The sequence below is a fragment of the Gopherus flavomarginatus genome, chromosome 16 (assembly GCF_025201925.1).
Source record: "Gopherus flavomarginatus isolate rGopFla2 chromosome 16, rGopFla2.mat.asm, whole genome shotgun sequence".
NCBI lineage: Eukaryota > Metazoa > Chordata > Testudines > Testudinidae > Gopherus > Gopherus flavomarginatus.
This window is the reverse complement of record NC_066632.1, coordinates 26,482,282-26,497,777: the sequence shown is the minus strand read 5'-3', so window position 1 is coordinate 26,497,777 and position 15,496 is coordinate 26,482,282. Positions and strand designations below refer to the sequence as shown.

Below are 15,496 nucleotides of genomic sequence, written 5' to 3'. Positions count from 1 at the left end.
GGACCCAGCTGAAATGTTGGGTCTGCTCTGGAGTGAAAACAGGAGGCCAGTTTCCAGACCTCGTTGATTTTTTACTTCTCTGCTTACAGAACATGTGGCAGGTGGGCATGGCCAGGTCTTCCCTGCAGCAAGGTGGCCACAAGGGCTCCTTAGGGTCGCTGGCAGGAGTTGGTGCAGACTCAGGGCTGCACTAATTCATAAACAGTTCAAGCTTAAAGAAGCACAGTGGTGGCTTAAAGCCATTGCGGCTGGATCTCCCCTACAAGTGTGGGTGTCAGTCACTGTAAAACAAAATTCAGGGGGTTGGGTTTTTTTGTTTTTTAATAAAAAGGTTGTTTTTGACAACTGAAGTCTGCAGTTTTAGATTTTGCAGAGGGCAGTTTCACGGTCTTCTAAGAGACCCTCAAAGTGTGTCTATTATGTGCAACCGCAGGCCCCTATCAGTGCTGTGGAGATTGAACTGAAGATTGATGTCGGGAGTGTGCTGAGTAAATACACAAGACACGGATCCTCTAAGACAGGGAATGCTTTTTTATTCACAAACCCACAGGAGAAGTGGATGGTTTGGGTCTGTACCAAAAACTTCATGATTTTAAGCACAGATCAGTTACCAGACAACACACACACACACACACGGGCATAAACTGCTACATACCAATTAACTGATTGGACCAAACATTTTGAATGTTTAGAATAGTTTAAGCTCCCTGTAAGAGCAGCACCGTTGTGACATTTACTTTAGTATTCCTCCCCTTCCTCTTCACCCTCTCCTTCAACAGAATCCACACCAACCTCTTCGTAATCCTTCTCTAGGGCAGCCATGTCCTCCCGCGCCTCCGAGAACTCGCCTTCCTCCATCCCCTCCCCTACGTACCAGTGAACAAAGGCACGCTTGGCATACATCAGGTCAAACTTGTGGTCCAGACGAGCCCAGGCCTCAGCTATGGCTGTGGTGTTGCTCAGCATGCACACAGCCCGCTGCACCTTGGCCAGGTCACCGCCAGGAACCACAGTGGGAGGCTGGTAGTTGATACCAACCTTGAAGCCAGTTGGGCACCAGTCCACAAACTGGATAGTGCGCTTGGTTTTGATGGTGGCAATAGCAGCATTGACATCTTTGGGAACCACATCCCCACGGTACAACAGGCAACAGGCCATGTATTTCCCGTGGCGAGGGTCACATTTCACCATCTGGTTGGCTGGCTCAAAGCAAGCATTTGTGATCTCTGCTACAGAAAGCTGCTCATGGTAAGCTTTCTCAGCAGAGATGACCGGGGCATAGGTGGCCAGAGGGAAATGGATACGGGGATAGGGCACCAAGTTGGTCTGGAACTCTGTCAGATCTACATTCAGGGCACCATCAAATCGGAGGGAGGCGGTGATGGAAGACACAATCTGGCCTATCAACCGGTTCAGGTTGGTGTAGGTGGGGCGCTCGATGTCCAGGTTCCTGCGGCAGATGTCATAGATGGCCTCGTTGTCTACCATGAAGGCACAGTCCGAGTGCTCTAGGGTGGTGTGGGTGGTCAGGATGGAGTTGTAGGGCTCCACCACCGCGGTGGAGACCTGAGGAGCAGGGTAGATGGAGAACTCCAGTTTGGACTTCTTGCCATAGTCAACGGACAGACGCTCCATCAGCAGGGAGGTGAACCCAGAACCAGTGCCACCTCCAAAGCTGTGGAAGACCAGGAAGCCCTGGAGACCTGTGCACTGGTCGGCCTAGAAAGTGGAAGCACAAAGGAAGTTATTTTTAAGAACATAAGAATGGCCATCCTCGGTCAGACCAATGGTCCATCTAGCCCAGTATTTTGTCTTCCGACAGTGGCCAATGCCAGATACTTCAGAAGGAATTAACAGAACAGGGCAATTATTGAGTGATCCATCTATCATCCAGCCCAGCATGTGGCTGTCAGAGGTTTTGGGATGCCCCAAGCATCAGGTTGATGGACCTGTCCTTCATGAACTAGATTTCTTTTTTTAAACCAGTTATACGTTTGGCCTTCACAACATCCCCTGGCAACAAGCTCCATAGGTTGACTGTGCATTGTGTGAAGTACTTCCTTTTCTTTGTTTTAAACCTGCTGCCTAGTAATTTCATCAGTTGATTGGATAATTGAACTGACTAGTTATACCATGGTGGGAAGTTCACTTACTTTCTTCCCCTCCTAGAAATGTTTTCTCTTAGGACCAAATTCTATTCTATTAAATCTGGGTTCACTCCATCATACTTGGTAGCGTTCCATCAGTGTAAATCCAGGGTAACAGAGATAAAAATATGCCCTTTAATAACTTACATGTTACAAAGCTACTAGTCTGTATTCAGTACCTGCTATTCTTAGCCCAGTACCACTCTGAGTGACTACTCTATTTCAAAGGACTTTTTAATTCACCTTAGGAGCACCTGGAAATATGGTGACACTAAATACATCAACAATATGGTTAGTTGGGATAGGAGGCAGGGGGAGAAACCATCAGCTATGAACCTATGTCGTTCAAACAGCTTCCCATTCACGGCCAGCCCAGATCACCCTCAAGAGAGATGGGATCTACCAATTTACGGATCCTGTCAAGAACCAGGTCGATGATTTCTTTCCCAATGGTGTAGTGCCCACGGGCATAGTTGTTGGCAGCATCTTCCTTGCCGGTGATGAGCTGCTCGGGATGGAAGAGCTGGCGGTACGTCCCGGTGCGCACTTCATCTGGGGAGAGGAAAGGCAGAGTTTGTCTCCCCGCCACCCATGCACAGCAGCTGTCTGCTGTAGGCACATGAGTTTGCAGGGGAGCCCAGAAAGCAGTCAGATGATGGCTTTGCCTACTCACCTATGACCGTTGGCTCCAAGTCCACAAAGACGGCTCTGGGGACGTGCTTGCCAGCGCCCGTCTCACTGAAGAAGGTGTTGAAGGAGTCGTCTCCTCCACCGATGGTCTTGTCACTGGGCATCTGGCCATCAGGCTGGATCCCATGTTCCAGGCAGTAGAGCTCCCAGCAGGCATTGCCGATCTGGACACCAGCCTGGCCGACGTGGATAGAGATGCACTCACGCTGCGGAGAAGATGGTGGGAGGTGGGAAGAGAAGATGTAAGCACATGGGGTTGGTCTGCAACTGCACGTTAAGTGGCTTTTGATTAATTGAGGCATCTCTAGAAACTCCCTTTGAAACCTTCATTTTTGCCTTTTTGGCTCCTCGATGTATAAAATGGTAACAGCAAAATCAGGCACCAGGAGCTTTGTAGCTGGGTGTGCTCTGAACAGACTCCGTGTCGGCTGTATCACAGCAAGCAGCTTGTCACACAGATCCTTTGTGCAACCCACGTTTAACACACCAGATGCTTTCCAAATTGCAGGGAAAGGAAGAGCACAGATAACTAGCAGGAACGGAAGCAAAAAGAAGACAATACTCATGAACCGTGGAGAGGCAGGTGGTATCTGGAAACAACTGCGCAGTACCACAAGTCTTGAAAAGTGTCTGCCTGCCACGCCCAGTTTTTCCTTATGTGGGGCCTGATCCTGCTCCCATGGAAGTAACTGGCGAAACACTGACTGATTTGGGTACAGGACTGGGGTGATGGGTATTACTGTGAATAAAGGCCCAATCCTACAAAACAAGGAGCAGCTCCCCGTTGTTCTCATGGAGAACCCAGCCCCCACTGAGTGTGCTGAGCCCTTCCAGGAGCCTGGTCTCCAGTGTTCCCTCTGGGGCATCTGCAGCAGGTGCTCAGTACCTGGTAAGATCAGCCTTCAAACCACCGCGATTGCTTTTCTATCCCCCACTCCCAGCCTCCTCCCACATGCACAGATGGCTAACCCCGAGGAGAGCCTCGCCTAGGGAATCATGAATGGAGCAGCCATGCCTGGCCAGGGAACACTGGACTGGGCATAGGTGGGAGAAAATCCCAACCCTCCCTCCGCCCCGGGCCTGCTGGAGTCTGTGCGGACAGCAATGGCTTAACACAGACTGGGCTATTTCCAGCATGATCTCATTAGACTGCTTTGCCAATTTCCCTCCGCTGACCTCAGCGGAGAACATGCCCACATGGGAATGAAGTCAATCAATAAAGCGGGTGGGACAAGAGTCAAACCTCAATTCACAGGCCAAGAGAATGAGCATCGGGGTGAGAGAGGCTGGATGCAATTCCCCATTACTTACATGCTGTCTTGAATGCACTTTAAATCGAATATTGAAAACATGGCTATTGCATTTGGAAAGCTCCCCCTTCCTTCACAAGGCATTGGGGATGCTGCCTGGGGAGCTAATCGAACGAACAGACAGCTACAAAGAATAGCTATATGCACAAGTGTGCACACGTGCTCACAGGCATGTGCACGTGCACTCAAATATAATGGCTCAGAAGCACATTTATCTTCCAAGCCCCATCCAGTAACTCTGCAGCCTTGTTCTGCTGGCCCAGGAATAATCATTCTGGTCACATCTGCCTGAGCCCTCCCCGTTTGTCTCCTCCTTCAGGCCCCCTTGTGCTACCTAGTCATGGACACAAATCAGGAGGGGGAGTGGGGGCTCTGCCAGTGCTGCCCTGCCTGATGCTCTCAGTGAGGAACCAGCCCCTGGCACTGCTGCTCTCTGGGGCAGGCTGGACGGCCACACCCTGTGCTCCCCCCAGCAGCTGCCGGCAATTTCTGGCTCTCCTGGGAAGCATTTTGGAGCTGGGAGGGACTCGGTGGTTTGCCACGTCCCCTTCCCGCAGCCCAACTCGTCCCTGCGCCCAAAGGGGGCTGCGGAGAGGGCTGGGCAGAGCCCAGAGCCGCTGGCTCCAGACAACGGGTCTCCTCTGCCAGCTCCACGCAGAACCCCCGGGAGCGCCCCTCGGGTACAGCCACGTCCTGTCCCACCGGGGCTGCCAATTTCGGTTGGACCGATCCCGGGAGGTTTCATCCCAGGACTCCATCTGTAACAAAAGATTCAGCTCTAATGCCCAGACCTCCAGGACAATCCTGGAGAGATGGCTACCCCCGTCCCCCCTTAGAGCTGGTGGGAGCCCCCCGGCGGGGTACAGCCCCGCGTGTCCCCCCCCGCCCCGAGAGCCCCCGGCGGGGTACAGCCCCGCGTGTCCCCCCCCGCCCCGAGAGCCCCCGGCGGGGTACAGCCCCGCACGTCCTGCCCCACCCCCAGCGGGGTACAGCCCTGCGTGTCGATCGTCCCCCCCCGCAAGCCTGAGAGCCCCCAACTGAGTACAGCCCCGCGTGTCCGTCTCCCCCAGCCCTAAAAGCGTCGCGCATCCTGCCCCCCCCAACCCCAAGAGCCCCCCAGCGTGGTACAGCCGCGCCCCCTTTATCCTCCGGCTCTGCCCCCATCCCGCACCAGGGACGGGCTGCAGTGACAGCCGGGGGTGCAAAAGGGAGCCCCGGCTGCAGCCCCCAGCCTCGAGAGCCCCCAGCGGGATACAGCCCCGAGCATCCTACCCCCGCCCCCAGCCTCGAGAGCCCCCAGCGGGGTACAGCCCCGAGCATCCTAACCCCCAGCCCCGAGAGCCCCCAGCGGGGTACAGCCCCGAGCATCCTACCCCCAGCCCCGAGAGCCCCCAGCGGGGTACAGCCCCGAGCATCCTACCCCCCCAGCCCCGAGAGCCCCCAGCGGGGTACAGCCCCGAGCATCCTACCCCCCCCAGCCCCGAGAGCCCCCAGCGGGGTACAGCCCCGAGCATCCTACCCCCCCCAGCCCCGAGAGCCCCCAGCGGGGTACAGCCCCGAGCATCCTACCCCCGCCCCCAGCGGGGTACAGCCCCGAGCATCCTACCCCCGCCCCCAGCGGGGTACAGCCCCGAGCATCCTACCCCCGCCCCCAGCGGGGTACAGCCCCGAGCATCCTATCCCCGCCCCCAGCCCCGAGAGCCCCCAGCGGGGTGCAGCCCCGAGAGCCCCCTTATCCTCCGGCTCTGCCCCCATCCCGCACCGGGGACGGGCTGCAGCCCGGCCGGGGGTGCACAGGGGAGCCCCGGCTGCAGCCCCCAGCCCCCCCTTACCATGCTGGCTGCCGGGCGGGCGCTGGCCGCTTTCTTACCGCGCGACTCTTAGGGGGTCGCTGTAAGAGAACTCGGGGGGCGCGCGGCGGCTCGGCTGCTTTATACCCTCCCGTCGCCATGGCGACGGGCCCGGGCCTCCCGCGGTTGGTCGGCTCGGCCGGCTCCGCCCGGTGATTGGCGCAGCGCGCGGGGGGATGAGGTAATGGCCCCGCCCCCTGCTGCAGACAAAGAGCGGGCGGGGCGGCATTGCAGCTGGAGCCTGCAGTCAGAGAGTCCCCCCCGGGAGCGCCTGTCTCTGGGGTCCCCAGCTGAGCGGCGGCGGGGGGGCTCACCCCAAGCCTGGGGGCAGGACAACCCGGGGCTAAGCCTAGGGAGGGACGAGGCAAACGGGGGCTCATGGCTGGTGCCCCACGCGTGCTGCTGGGGAGCAGGGGGCATTCTGGTCACGGGAGAATTCTACCGAGGGGGGTGGAGCTGGGGGGTGCGATAGAGTGACCAGATGTCCCGATATTTGGGGCTTTTTCTTATATAGGCACTTATTATCCCCCCACTCCCAGTTTTTCACACTTGCTGTCTGGTCACCCTAGGTGCACACAGGGCTGCAAGCACCAGATCACCCTTGGAGCCCTGCATCCCCATCTTCAGAAATTAGCCCACCCCATGGAACCAGCTGCTCCTTCCCCGCAGGGCTGTGCTGAGCCGGGTCTGTCCCTAGCATAGCTCGGGTGTGGTGGGTTTTGTAGTGGGTTCCACCTGCAGCAACCCCGAGTGGGGACACAGAGCTGAGACCTCACCTTCCAGAGTCTTGTGGCACACGGGAGTGGGATGCTGAATGGCCAGAGCATTGCAAGGGTAGGTGCTGGAACTAGGGGTGCTGGGGATGCTCCTGCACCCCCTACCCTGGCTCATATACAGGGTTTACAGTTTGGTTCAGCGGCTCTCAGCGCCCCCACTATACAAATTGTTCCAGCCCCCTGGATTGCAAGGTAGTGGGGGTGTTTTATGAAGGTGGGTAGCACATGGTGGGTGTCTTGCAACCCTGATGTCTCCCTTTTCCGCAGGGTGAGATCAGAGTCTCTTTCCCGCGTCTGCAGGCGCCTTTACATGCTCATTTCTGCAAGGGAGGCAAGGGTGTAGGGAGAGGACAGGCAGCAGCTGTTGCAGGTGGAGCCATGAGACTGGCTGCTTTGTTGCAGGCTGGAGAGCAAAATTTTTAATCCCTCCCTGCAAGAAATCCAAATTTTCTGCACATTTCCCACATTCTGTAGCTGCTCTGGATTCCTGCCCCCCTGTCTTTTTCACTAGTTTGACACGTTTCTCTCTCTCTCACACACACACACACACATTTCCCTCCTGAGCCATATATTTTTTTAAATAACTCATCAGTCCCAGACCCAGGCCTATTTTTGGGCAACAACATCCCAGTGAATATTGGTCCCAACCCCCATGAGAACTGGCCCCCGAGAACAGCCAAGACTGCAACATTGCAGCACATGTAGACTGTACCTGGTGTGGGTCCTGAATAATACAGAACAAAGACCTCCTAGACGCAATCCACCTTTCCGCTGATGCAGGCTGGTTCCCTACATTCCCCAGAGGGCTGATGAGATACAAGAAGAATCCAGGATTGCAGAGGCACAACTGAACAAAGAACTTCTGGGCTCATTGAGGGTCAGAGGGCCAAATCCTCAGCTGGTACAAATTAACATAAATGGAGCTGCACTGATTTACGCTAGCTGAGGACGCAGCCCAGGGAAAGGGCCCATATCCGGTTTCAGAATTTGGCCATGGTCAGAGCTGGGCTTTTTTCATCAAGTTCATCTCTACCCACAGAAACCTGTAAATCTCCAAACATGTAGTGAAACAAATAGAAACAACACCCTGCCCTTGGCTGCGGCCTGTGCTCTGCATGGAGAGCTGTCAGGACTCTCAGTTACACCCCAGGACACAGCAACATTTGCCTTTACATTTACAGTCTTTTATGGTACAACATGCTGCTTCCTGGATACATATGTCTCATCCAAGCAGCACGAGGGGAGCAGAGTCCAGGGCATTCAGTTCCCTGTAGGGACTCGTCGATTTCTCAGGATCATTTTGATGGGGTTTGTAAATGGGCTTTGCAGTGCATTAGTGACTGGAAGATCCAGGGCTGAAACATAATTGTCCATTTGAACACTCCCCAAAATCTGTTGTGTGCTTACGGGATGGAGCACAGGAAATGTCTTTGCCTTTTTTTTCCTTCCTGGCTTCCTTCTATTTTACTCTAATCTATGGCCTCAGTTACACCTGGGGGCAGATCCTCAGCACGTGTCAATTTACACCCATCAGGAATTTGCCCTGGTTCCAGCTATTGTTGTAGCTGCGCCAGTGAAAATAGCAAACCCCTCCCGCCGTCTACACTAGAGGTTTGCACAGGGGCAGCTACACCAGTGACTGTAACCCACTGTTATGACCTGAAGAGGTGGGGTGAGGCAGGGCAGGGCAGGGCAGGGCAGGGCAGGGCGGGTAACAGGACGGATGTACTTAGGGAGGGAGTATTGGTCATTGATTAAGGCATAGAACTGAGAATCAAGAGACCTGGGCTCTGTTCCCTGCAGGAGGCTTGGTGGTGTCACCTGGGGAAAATTAATGAGCCCCTCTGAAATGGCAGCTGCACAATGGTGGGTAATATAAAGACCCACTTCCCAGAGGGGCTGTGGGGTTTAATTCCTTAATGTTTGTAAAACACCTTAAGACCATGGCGGGGGGAAGGTGCTCTGTAAGGGCAAAGCATTATGATTCCAGATCATCCCCTGTTTGGGAAAAATCTAGGTAGGAAACAATCAACTGCATTTCAACATGCAGTTCCCCCCATCCCCTGGCTGTCCCCTACTGCAGTGCCCCAGATCTCCACGCCTCTGTACAGCCGCCTGGTTCCTCTGTCCCTTCCTGGCTCCTTGTGCTGCCGGACAGTCCACTGGGTGCTAAGCACAGAGGCAGAACTTGCCTAAATTAACGCTGGCGTGAAATGTCCAAGGAAGCCGACTGGGCTCTCACAACAGCGGCAGCGACTCCCCTCTTTCCAGTGTTCCCTCCTTGGAGCTTGGGTTTCAGTCTCTGCATCATTTTCTTCTGGTTGGACGGAAACAGTAAGAAACCACAGGCCTTGCTCCTCCCTGAGGTCACCCGCTGAAGCCCGCTGGGGAATCCAGCCCCCCTCTTTCAGCAACTTGTCCTGCTCCTGCTGGGCGATAAGGCCACATGCTTGTCCCCTGTGCCCCCTCAGCGCTGCTCCCTCCCGGCCCCTCCCCAAACCATCTGCTCTCACATGGGCTTGAGCAGCACGACACTGCTTATCCCTGCTTAGGATCAGGCCAGGGCAGAGCAGCGTGACTGGAAATAGAAGCCAATGGTGGGTCAGGTGTGGGCTAACCAGGGTTTTGATGCTGGAGCGCCCTGGCTGGGCAGGGTGCAGACAGCCAGCTCTTAGATCCTTCAATGGAAAGCTGGAATGCCCTGCTGTGCACCCACCATGCCCAGCTCCCCTTTCAGAGCAGGCCCCGCTGTGCTCGGGTTTGCGTCTCTGTGCTGCTGCACCTTGACTTTTCCAGCTGTGCCATGGGTCCTGGGGTGTGTGTGTGTCTCTTTGGGTGCACGAAGACACCACCCACATAGAGAGCACTGGAGATGACACTGTATCTCTGCACACTCAGAACCCTCCCCACAAGATCTATCCCTGCGCCAGCCTAATGCCAGGCATCTGGCCCAGCTTCATTCCCATGGCAGTTTAGGGGGTGCAGTGCTGCTGTCGACTGTGCCATCTTTGAGGGAAGAGTTAGAGCAGGGGTCTGGGCAGCAGTGCTCCCAGGTTCCTTTCCATGCGCTAGGAGGAAGGGAGGACTAGTGGTTACAGCAAAGGACTGGGACTCTTGGGTTCCGTCCTCAGCCCCGCACAGTGACTTTGTGTGAATCGCCTCATTACTTCGTGCCTCAGTTTCCCCATCTGTAATATGGAGTTCATACCACTCATTCCTCTTCCAGGGGAACTGTGAGGCTGAATTCATTAAAGTCTGGGAAGCATCTTCAGATGCTGGGTGCAAGGTGCTGGGGAAGGGCAGAGGGTCGTGATTACGCCAAGAGGTAAAGTCTCAGCGGATGCAGCAGCGAGATCAATGAACGCCCCGCAGTGTGCTGTGGAATCAAATCCATGGTTCCAGCCCAAGGACACAGGAGCCCCAGAGACGCTTGCTCTCTAATTAGGTATGTAAGACAGCGCCCTGCTCATCCACTGCTAGGCAACGAGTTGTTCAGTTGCTAGGAGACGGAACAGGAATCCCTGGTGGCATTTGGTCTCCCTTTATCACCTAGCAAGTCATATGACTGTGCCCTGGGAAAGCTGTCCTGGGAGGGGGAGAGAGCAGGATAGAAAAAGCTGGAAGACAGAGAGACAGCTGGGGAAACAGGGAGGGCCCCCCCTGAGAAAGCTATTGTCCCCCCTGGTTGGCTGACATTCAGATGTTAATAAGCAAGGCCAGATCCAGGGGGTTTCTTTTCTTGGCAGCAGGGGGGTCACATTATTTCTCAAGACACATTCCTGGGCCTGGGCCCGGGCCCTTTCTCAGCCCCACACCCAGCACAGAATGCTGAGGCTGCATTTCTCGCCTCTGGGGAGGCCTGGGCTAGGAAGAAGGAGACGAATCCAGCTGCTGCAGCTCCTATCCCAGTGGAGAGTGCGGAGTTCATGGCACCCACATTCTGACCAAGCAAGCTCCATGGGGTTGATGTCATTCGTACGCCAGCCAGAGGCCAGAGTGTGTCTTCCAGGGTTACCACAGCCGTGTCCCCTGGACATTTCCCCGGCCCCACCATGTCCCCTGGTCATTTCCCCGGCCCCGCCATGTCCCCTGGACATTTCCCCGGCCCCACCGTGTCGCCTGGACATTTCCCTGGCCCCGCCGTGTCCCCTGGACATTTCCCCGGCCCCGCCGTGTCCCCTGGACATTTCCCTGGCCCCGCGGTGTCCCCTGGACATTTCCCCGGCCCCGCCGTGTCCCCTGGACATTTCCCTGGCCCCGCGGTGTCCCCTGGACATTTCCCTGGCCCTGCCATGTCCCCTGGATGCTCCCCTGGGCCCAGCATCCCCCATAGAAGGAACAAGCTTCCTTTCCAACTGTATTTTGGGTATTGTTGGTAGCAACCAGCAGCTCCCTAGCGACCGTTGCCTGGCCTCTCTGGCTGTTTGCAGGCGCAGGGTCAATGCCAGCAAGGCACAGTAAAACCTGCTTGAGAAAAGCCTCCAGGGCCGTTAGGAGCCGGTTACCTCCCAACCGCCACGCAGCAAACAAACACGCAATGCAGGGGAGTTCCACACAAGGACGGGCTGCGGCAGGTGGAGGGGAGCCCCAAACCCCAGCAATTCCTCCACCGTGTCACTTCCACCCCTGGTGCAATGCGCAGGGAGCCGCTGAGGTAGTCAGTCAGCACTGCTCCAACCGGCGCTGGGGAAGTGGGTCTGGCTGGCTCAGGGCTGGGCCGGGGTACAAAGCCGTTCACCCTCAGTTGCTGGCTTCTATCTGGCCCCCGGCTTGCGATATCCATGGCTGTCGGGTGGCCCCTGGGTTACATCAGGCAGGGTGCGTGTGTCTCTCGGCTCCCAGTGGGTACCAACCTCACCAACAACCCCCAGAACTGAGCTCTTGGTCCTGCAGAGCACAGAGGAGGCAAGCGGCTGTTCTGTGCTGCTAGGGCTGGCCAGGAGGCCCAGACCAGAGCCCTACTGGCTGGCTTTGAGGTCCAGAGAACAGTGGTGGCTGCATTGGTTACTCGGCAGTGGAGATCTCCCCGTCTAGGGGCTCCTGCCTTTTAATGGGGGAAGACAGAGTGAGCGGCATTTAGGATCCAGATTCAGATCATCCCAATGCCCGTGTTCCCTGAGTCCTTGCACTCCAGCACTTTTCCATGGGGTACGCTCTCCCTCGAACTTAGCACCGTGTCCCTCCGGTCTGTCCTGGCTTCCCCTCCGCCATGGGCCGATGGCAGCCAGTGGTGTGACAACCCAGTGTGCCAGGTCGGAATGCTGCTCGGTTTGGGTGCAGACTGCCCCCTTTTGCCCCCCTCTCGGAGCAGCCCTGCCCTGGCACTGCTGAGGACTGTGTGCAAAGTTCGGACAGCTGTGGGTGCCGCTGCCCCTCCCCCTGGCTGTGCTGATGGGGTGAGACAGGGGGAGCAGAGATCCCCAGCCTTGTTGGCTCCAACTGGCCAACCACTACCTTGCCCTTCTCCTGGATTATTCCCCGGGGAGATCTGCTGAGCCAGGAGCCAGAGCAATGCACACAGAGAGGGGCCTGGGCCAGCACATTAGGATCAGGGTCTAAGATTCTTCCTTGTTCCATCAGAGGGAGGGACCCAGCTTTACGCTTCCCCGGTGTCTGGAGCTTGGGCTGAGGTTTGGGCTCCTCGGAAAAATCCTTTGTGTCTTTTAGTCTCTTAAACCACCTACCAGTGCAGATTTCCAGACCCCGGCGAGCCCCTAGCTCTGGTGGGAAGATCCCAGCTGTCTGCATGGACTAAAATATCAGCTCCCTTCTCCCGAAGGGGGGTTCTCTGTTAAGCTCTGTGCGGTGCTGCGAGGGCACCCATCTGTGTGCACGCTGCCTCCCCCCAGGGGTGGGGTCCTTCGCATTCAGCGCTAGGCCTGCCTGGCTGGGTAGATCGCAGCAGAGCAAACCTGCAGCTCAACCCCCGTCAGCAGCACCCAGCTTTTCCCCCCCACCCGTTTCACTTGCTGCTTTCGGGGGACGGCTGGCGGCTGACACCCCCCCCCAGCTTCCTCCTGTTTCATGGGGCTCCTCCCACCGCTATTTCCATCCGCAAACACCCCTCACATCCCAGGCCCCCCCCCCAAGTACCAATAGCTTGGTGTGGCAAGGGGGTAACTGTGGGGCCAGCACTCAGGCACCCCTCTGGAAAGCAAGGGGGAATCCCACCCCTCCCCCCAGGACAAAGGAGGATTCCCCCGGCCCTGGTAGAGAAGGATGGGGGACAGGCTGTCTCCAGACCCAGTGAGTTTGGGGGGGAAGTGAAGGGAAGCATGGATGGAGCCGGGTTCCTGTTAAATGGGCAGGGAAGTACAATGGAGAGGTGGGAACCAGGGAGGTGCCCAGCCTGAGCCACACTAGATAGGGAGGCATCCCAATTCCTTGTGGGGGGTATCATCTCTCCATCCAGACCCCACAGAGAGCAGAGAAGCTCATTTTCCCCAGAGCACGAGCAGGGACAATTGCCCCTGGCTGCAGGTCCAGGAGCGCGGACCAGGCTGGTTCAGCCTTCAAGGGATGAACAAATCCCCCCACCACCCACATATTAAAGCCCAATACAGAGATTGTCCCAGCTCCCTTCTGTGCTGCAGCCCTGGGCAGAGAGGGCCTGGTGGAGGGCAGGGCCTTCCACAAACTCCAGCTCAGCAATTCCTCTCTCTCTTGTTTTCCCACATCCAGATGTGCAGCTTCAGGAGCAATAAGATTTTCCAGCTGCCGGATCCAGGCCCCCACGGCTGGGCCTGGGTTCCCGTCTCTCACACACACACGTTCCAGCCAGATGCAAGCAGCCTCTGAGATGAACCCCAGCACAGACACCCCCGCGGCTTCCCAGCCAGAAGGCATTTGCTGCAGACATCAGCACAGCCAAGCCTCCTCAGAGACACATAGGTGGGGGATGGGGGGCAGCCCATCTGTGTGGGCCTAAGATGGCACAGCAGCTGCTCAGGATGCCAGCAGAGACTCACAAAACACAGTGTGTGTGTGTGGGGGGGATTCCCCTCCCACCGTCTCCCGCTTGCGTGGACAGGAAAAATGCAATTCAACATACTATAACCATGTACCGGAACCATCAGAACCCAGCCCCTCCTCCCCAGCATGTTTATAGCATGGTCTGTGCTGTCCACCTAGCCGGGGACAATTCAAATCAGAACATAGCTGAGCCCCACCAGGGTTTAAATCTAGTGATTTCTGCAGCGTAGACGGGACCTGCGGACCCAGCTCCCTCGGTACTCGTATGGCCCATGGCACAGCATTCCCGGCATGCCTCACTGGTGGATTTTTATCCTGAGTCAGGGAAGGATCGGCACCCTGGGGAGCTGAGGCACGAGGCAGAACATGTGACTTGCCCACGGTCCGACAGGAGGTCTGTGACTCAGCGAGGAATGGTCCCCCAAGACTCCCAGGCCAGGCCAGTGCCCATCCCACTAGCCCACCCCCTTCCTACACACACAGAGATGGCAAAGACCCCGTAGGCCATCAGAGCTAGGGCAGGAGGAGACCCCTGATACGCAGGGGCCTTGCCCAGAGTGTGAGGTGTGGAGTCAGGAATTCGGAGTTAGTTGGGGCTGGTTCTGCTTTGAGCAGGGGGTTGGACTAAACACCTCCTGAGGTCTCTACCAATCCTAATCTTCTATGGCTCTATGAACTCCTGGGTCCCACTCCCAGCCTTGGCTTGCTGGGTAATGCCATGCCTCTGTTTTGCCTTCTGTGAAATGGGAGTAAAACTCCTCCCTGCCCTGTGGTGGGGAGGGTGAAGTGCTTCAGGATCCTTGGCTAGCAGGGCAATGGAAGGACTGTCATTCTGCACAGAGGCTTAGGCAGATTGTCCCCGCCCTGCTCATCTGCAGCCTGGTGGCCTGAAGATGCAGCAGGAAAAGCTGCAGGCTAGTGAGGGGAAAGGGGCAGCATGGGTCAGGGCTAACAGGGGACAGGAGAAGAATGAGAACAGGACTCCTGTAAATTGCACTTAGCCGGGTTAGTTCTGCTGGCAGCTGCCCTGGCCCTGTGGTGCAGAATGGACCGATTCTCCCAGAGCAAATCAATGCCCAAGGAGATGAAGGAGGGGAACGCTGGGGAGGAGATGCGTGTCTGCCATAAGAAAGGCTTCGGGGAAGGAAGCTGCTTTGTGCCCCAGCAGGCTCGGGGCGGGGCTGCAGCAGCTGCCTGGGCCGGCAGCACATTGATGGGTCTCAGCAGAATGAGTCAAGCCCTTTGTATCCTTTTCAACACGCCTGTCACAGTGGGCAGATGGGACCCTTCGCACCATTGCTCTGCTTGGCGGGGGAGGCTGCACGGGGACCAAGCGTGTTGACCCTGCGTGTCTGTGCACCTGCCGGGGGTGCATGGAGATGGGCTCCGAGAGGAGCGCCCGCCGTGCGGTGGTTTCTGCGCATGCAGCGTATAGTGCTACTGGACAGGGCTGGCATTCAGCTTTGCCAGCCCTTCCCATATGGGGCTATCGCCCTGATCCAAATCCCACTGAAGACAAGAAAAGCCTCCCAGTGGGGCTGGTCAGGCCTCAGATGATACCTTGCCGGGCAGGTCTCAGCCAAGGGGACCCATTTTTCGTCACACAATTTGAGAAGCAAAAGGGATTTGTTTGTTGCTGAATCTAAAACAAAAGGCTCCTCACCACTGGACACACTGTACAAAACATATCACATTTGGAAAACCCCTGAGAAGTATCACTGTGAACAATAAATAACTCTAATAAGACCGTT

General features: G+C 56.6%; 1 protein-coding gene and 1 long non-coding RNA gene across 3 annotated transcripts in view; one reads left to right on the top strand and one right to left on the bottom strand.

The window, feature by feature from the left end:
• The window catches only part of LOC127035256 (tubulin alpha-1A chain), a 19,347-nt gene extending 13,270 nt beyond the window's left edge, over positions 1 to 6,077 (bottom strand). The window contains exons 1-4 of one of the 2 annotated variants that reach the window (XM_050924935.1): positions 5,980 to 6,077; positions 2,821 to 3,043; positions 2,551 to 2,699; positions 793 to 1,719 (exon numbers count right to left, since the gene is read on the bottom strand). In XM_050924935.1, the coding sequence (XP_050780892.1) occupies positions 793 to 1,719; positions 2,551 to 2,699; positions 2,821 to 3,043; positions 5,980 to 5,982 (1,302 nt within the window). In that variant the 5' untranslated portion in view covers positions 5,983 to 6,077. Of the gene's footprint in view, positions 1 to 738; positions 1,720 to 2,550; positions 2,700 to 2,820; positions 3,044 to 5,979 lie in introns of those variants that run through there. The other variant, XM_050924933.1, reaches the window with a different exon arrangement.
• Positions 1 to 15,496, top strand: part of LOC127035272 (uncharacterized) — a 21,344-nt gene extending 5,848 nt beyond the window's left edge. Inside the window, exons 3-4 of the long non-coding RNA XR_007769632.1 lie at positions 10,000 to 10,218; positions 13,455 to 15,496. This is a non-coding gene — a long non-coding RNA (uncharacterized LOC127035272). The remainder of the gene's footprint in view (positions 1 to 9,999; positions 10,219 to 13,454) is intronic.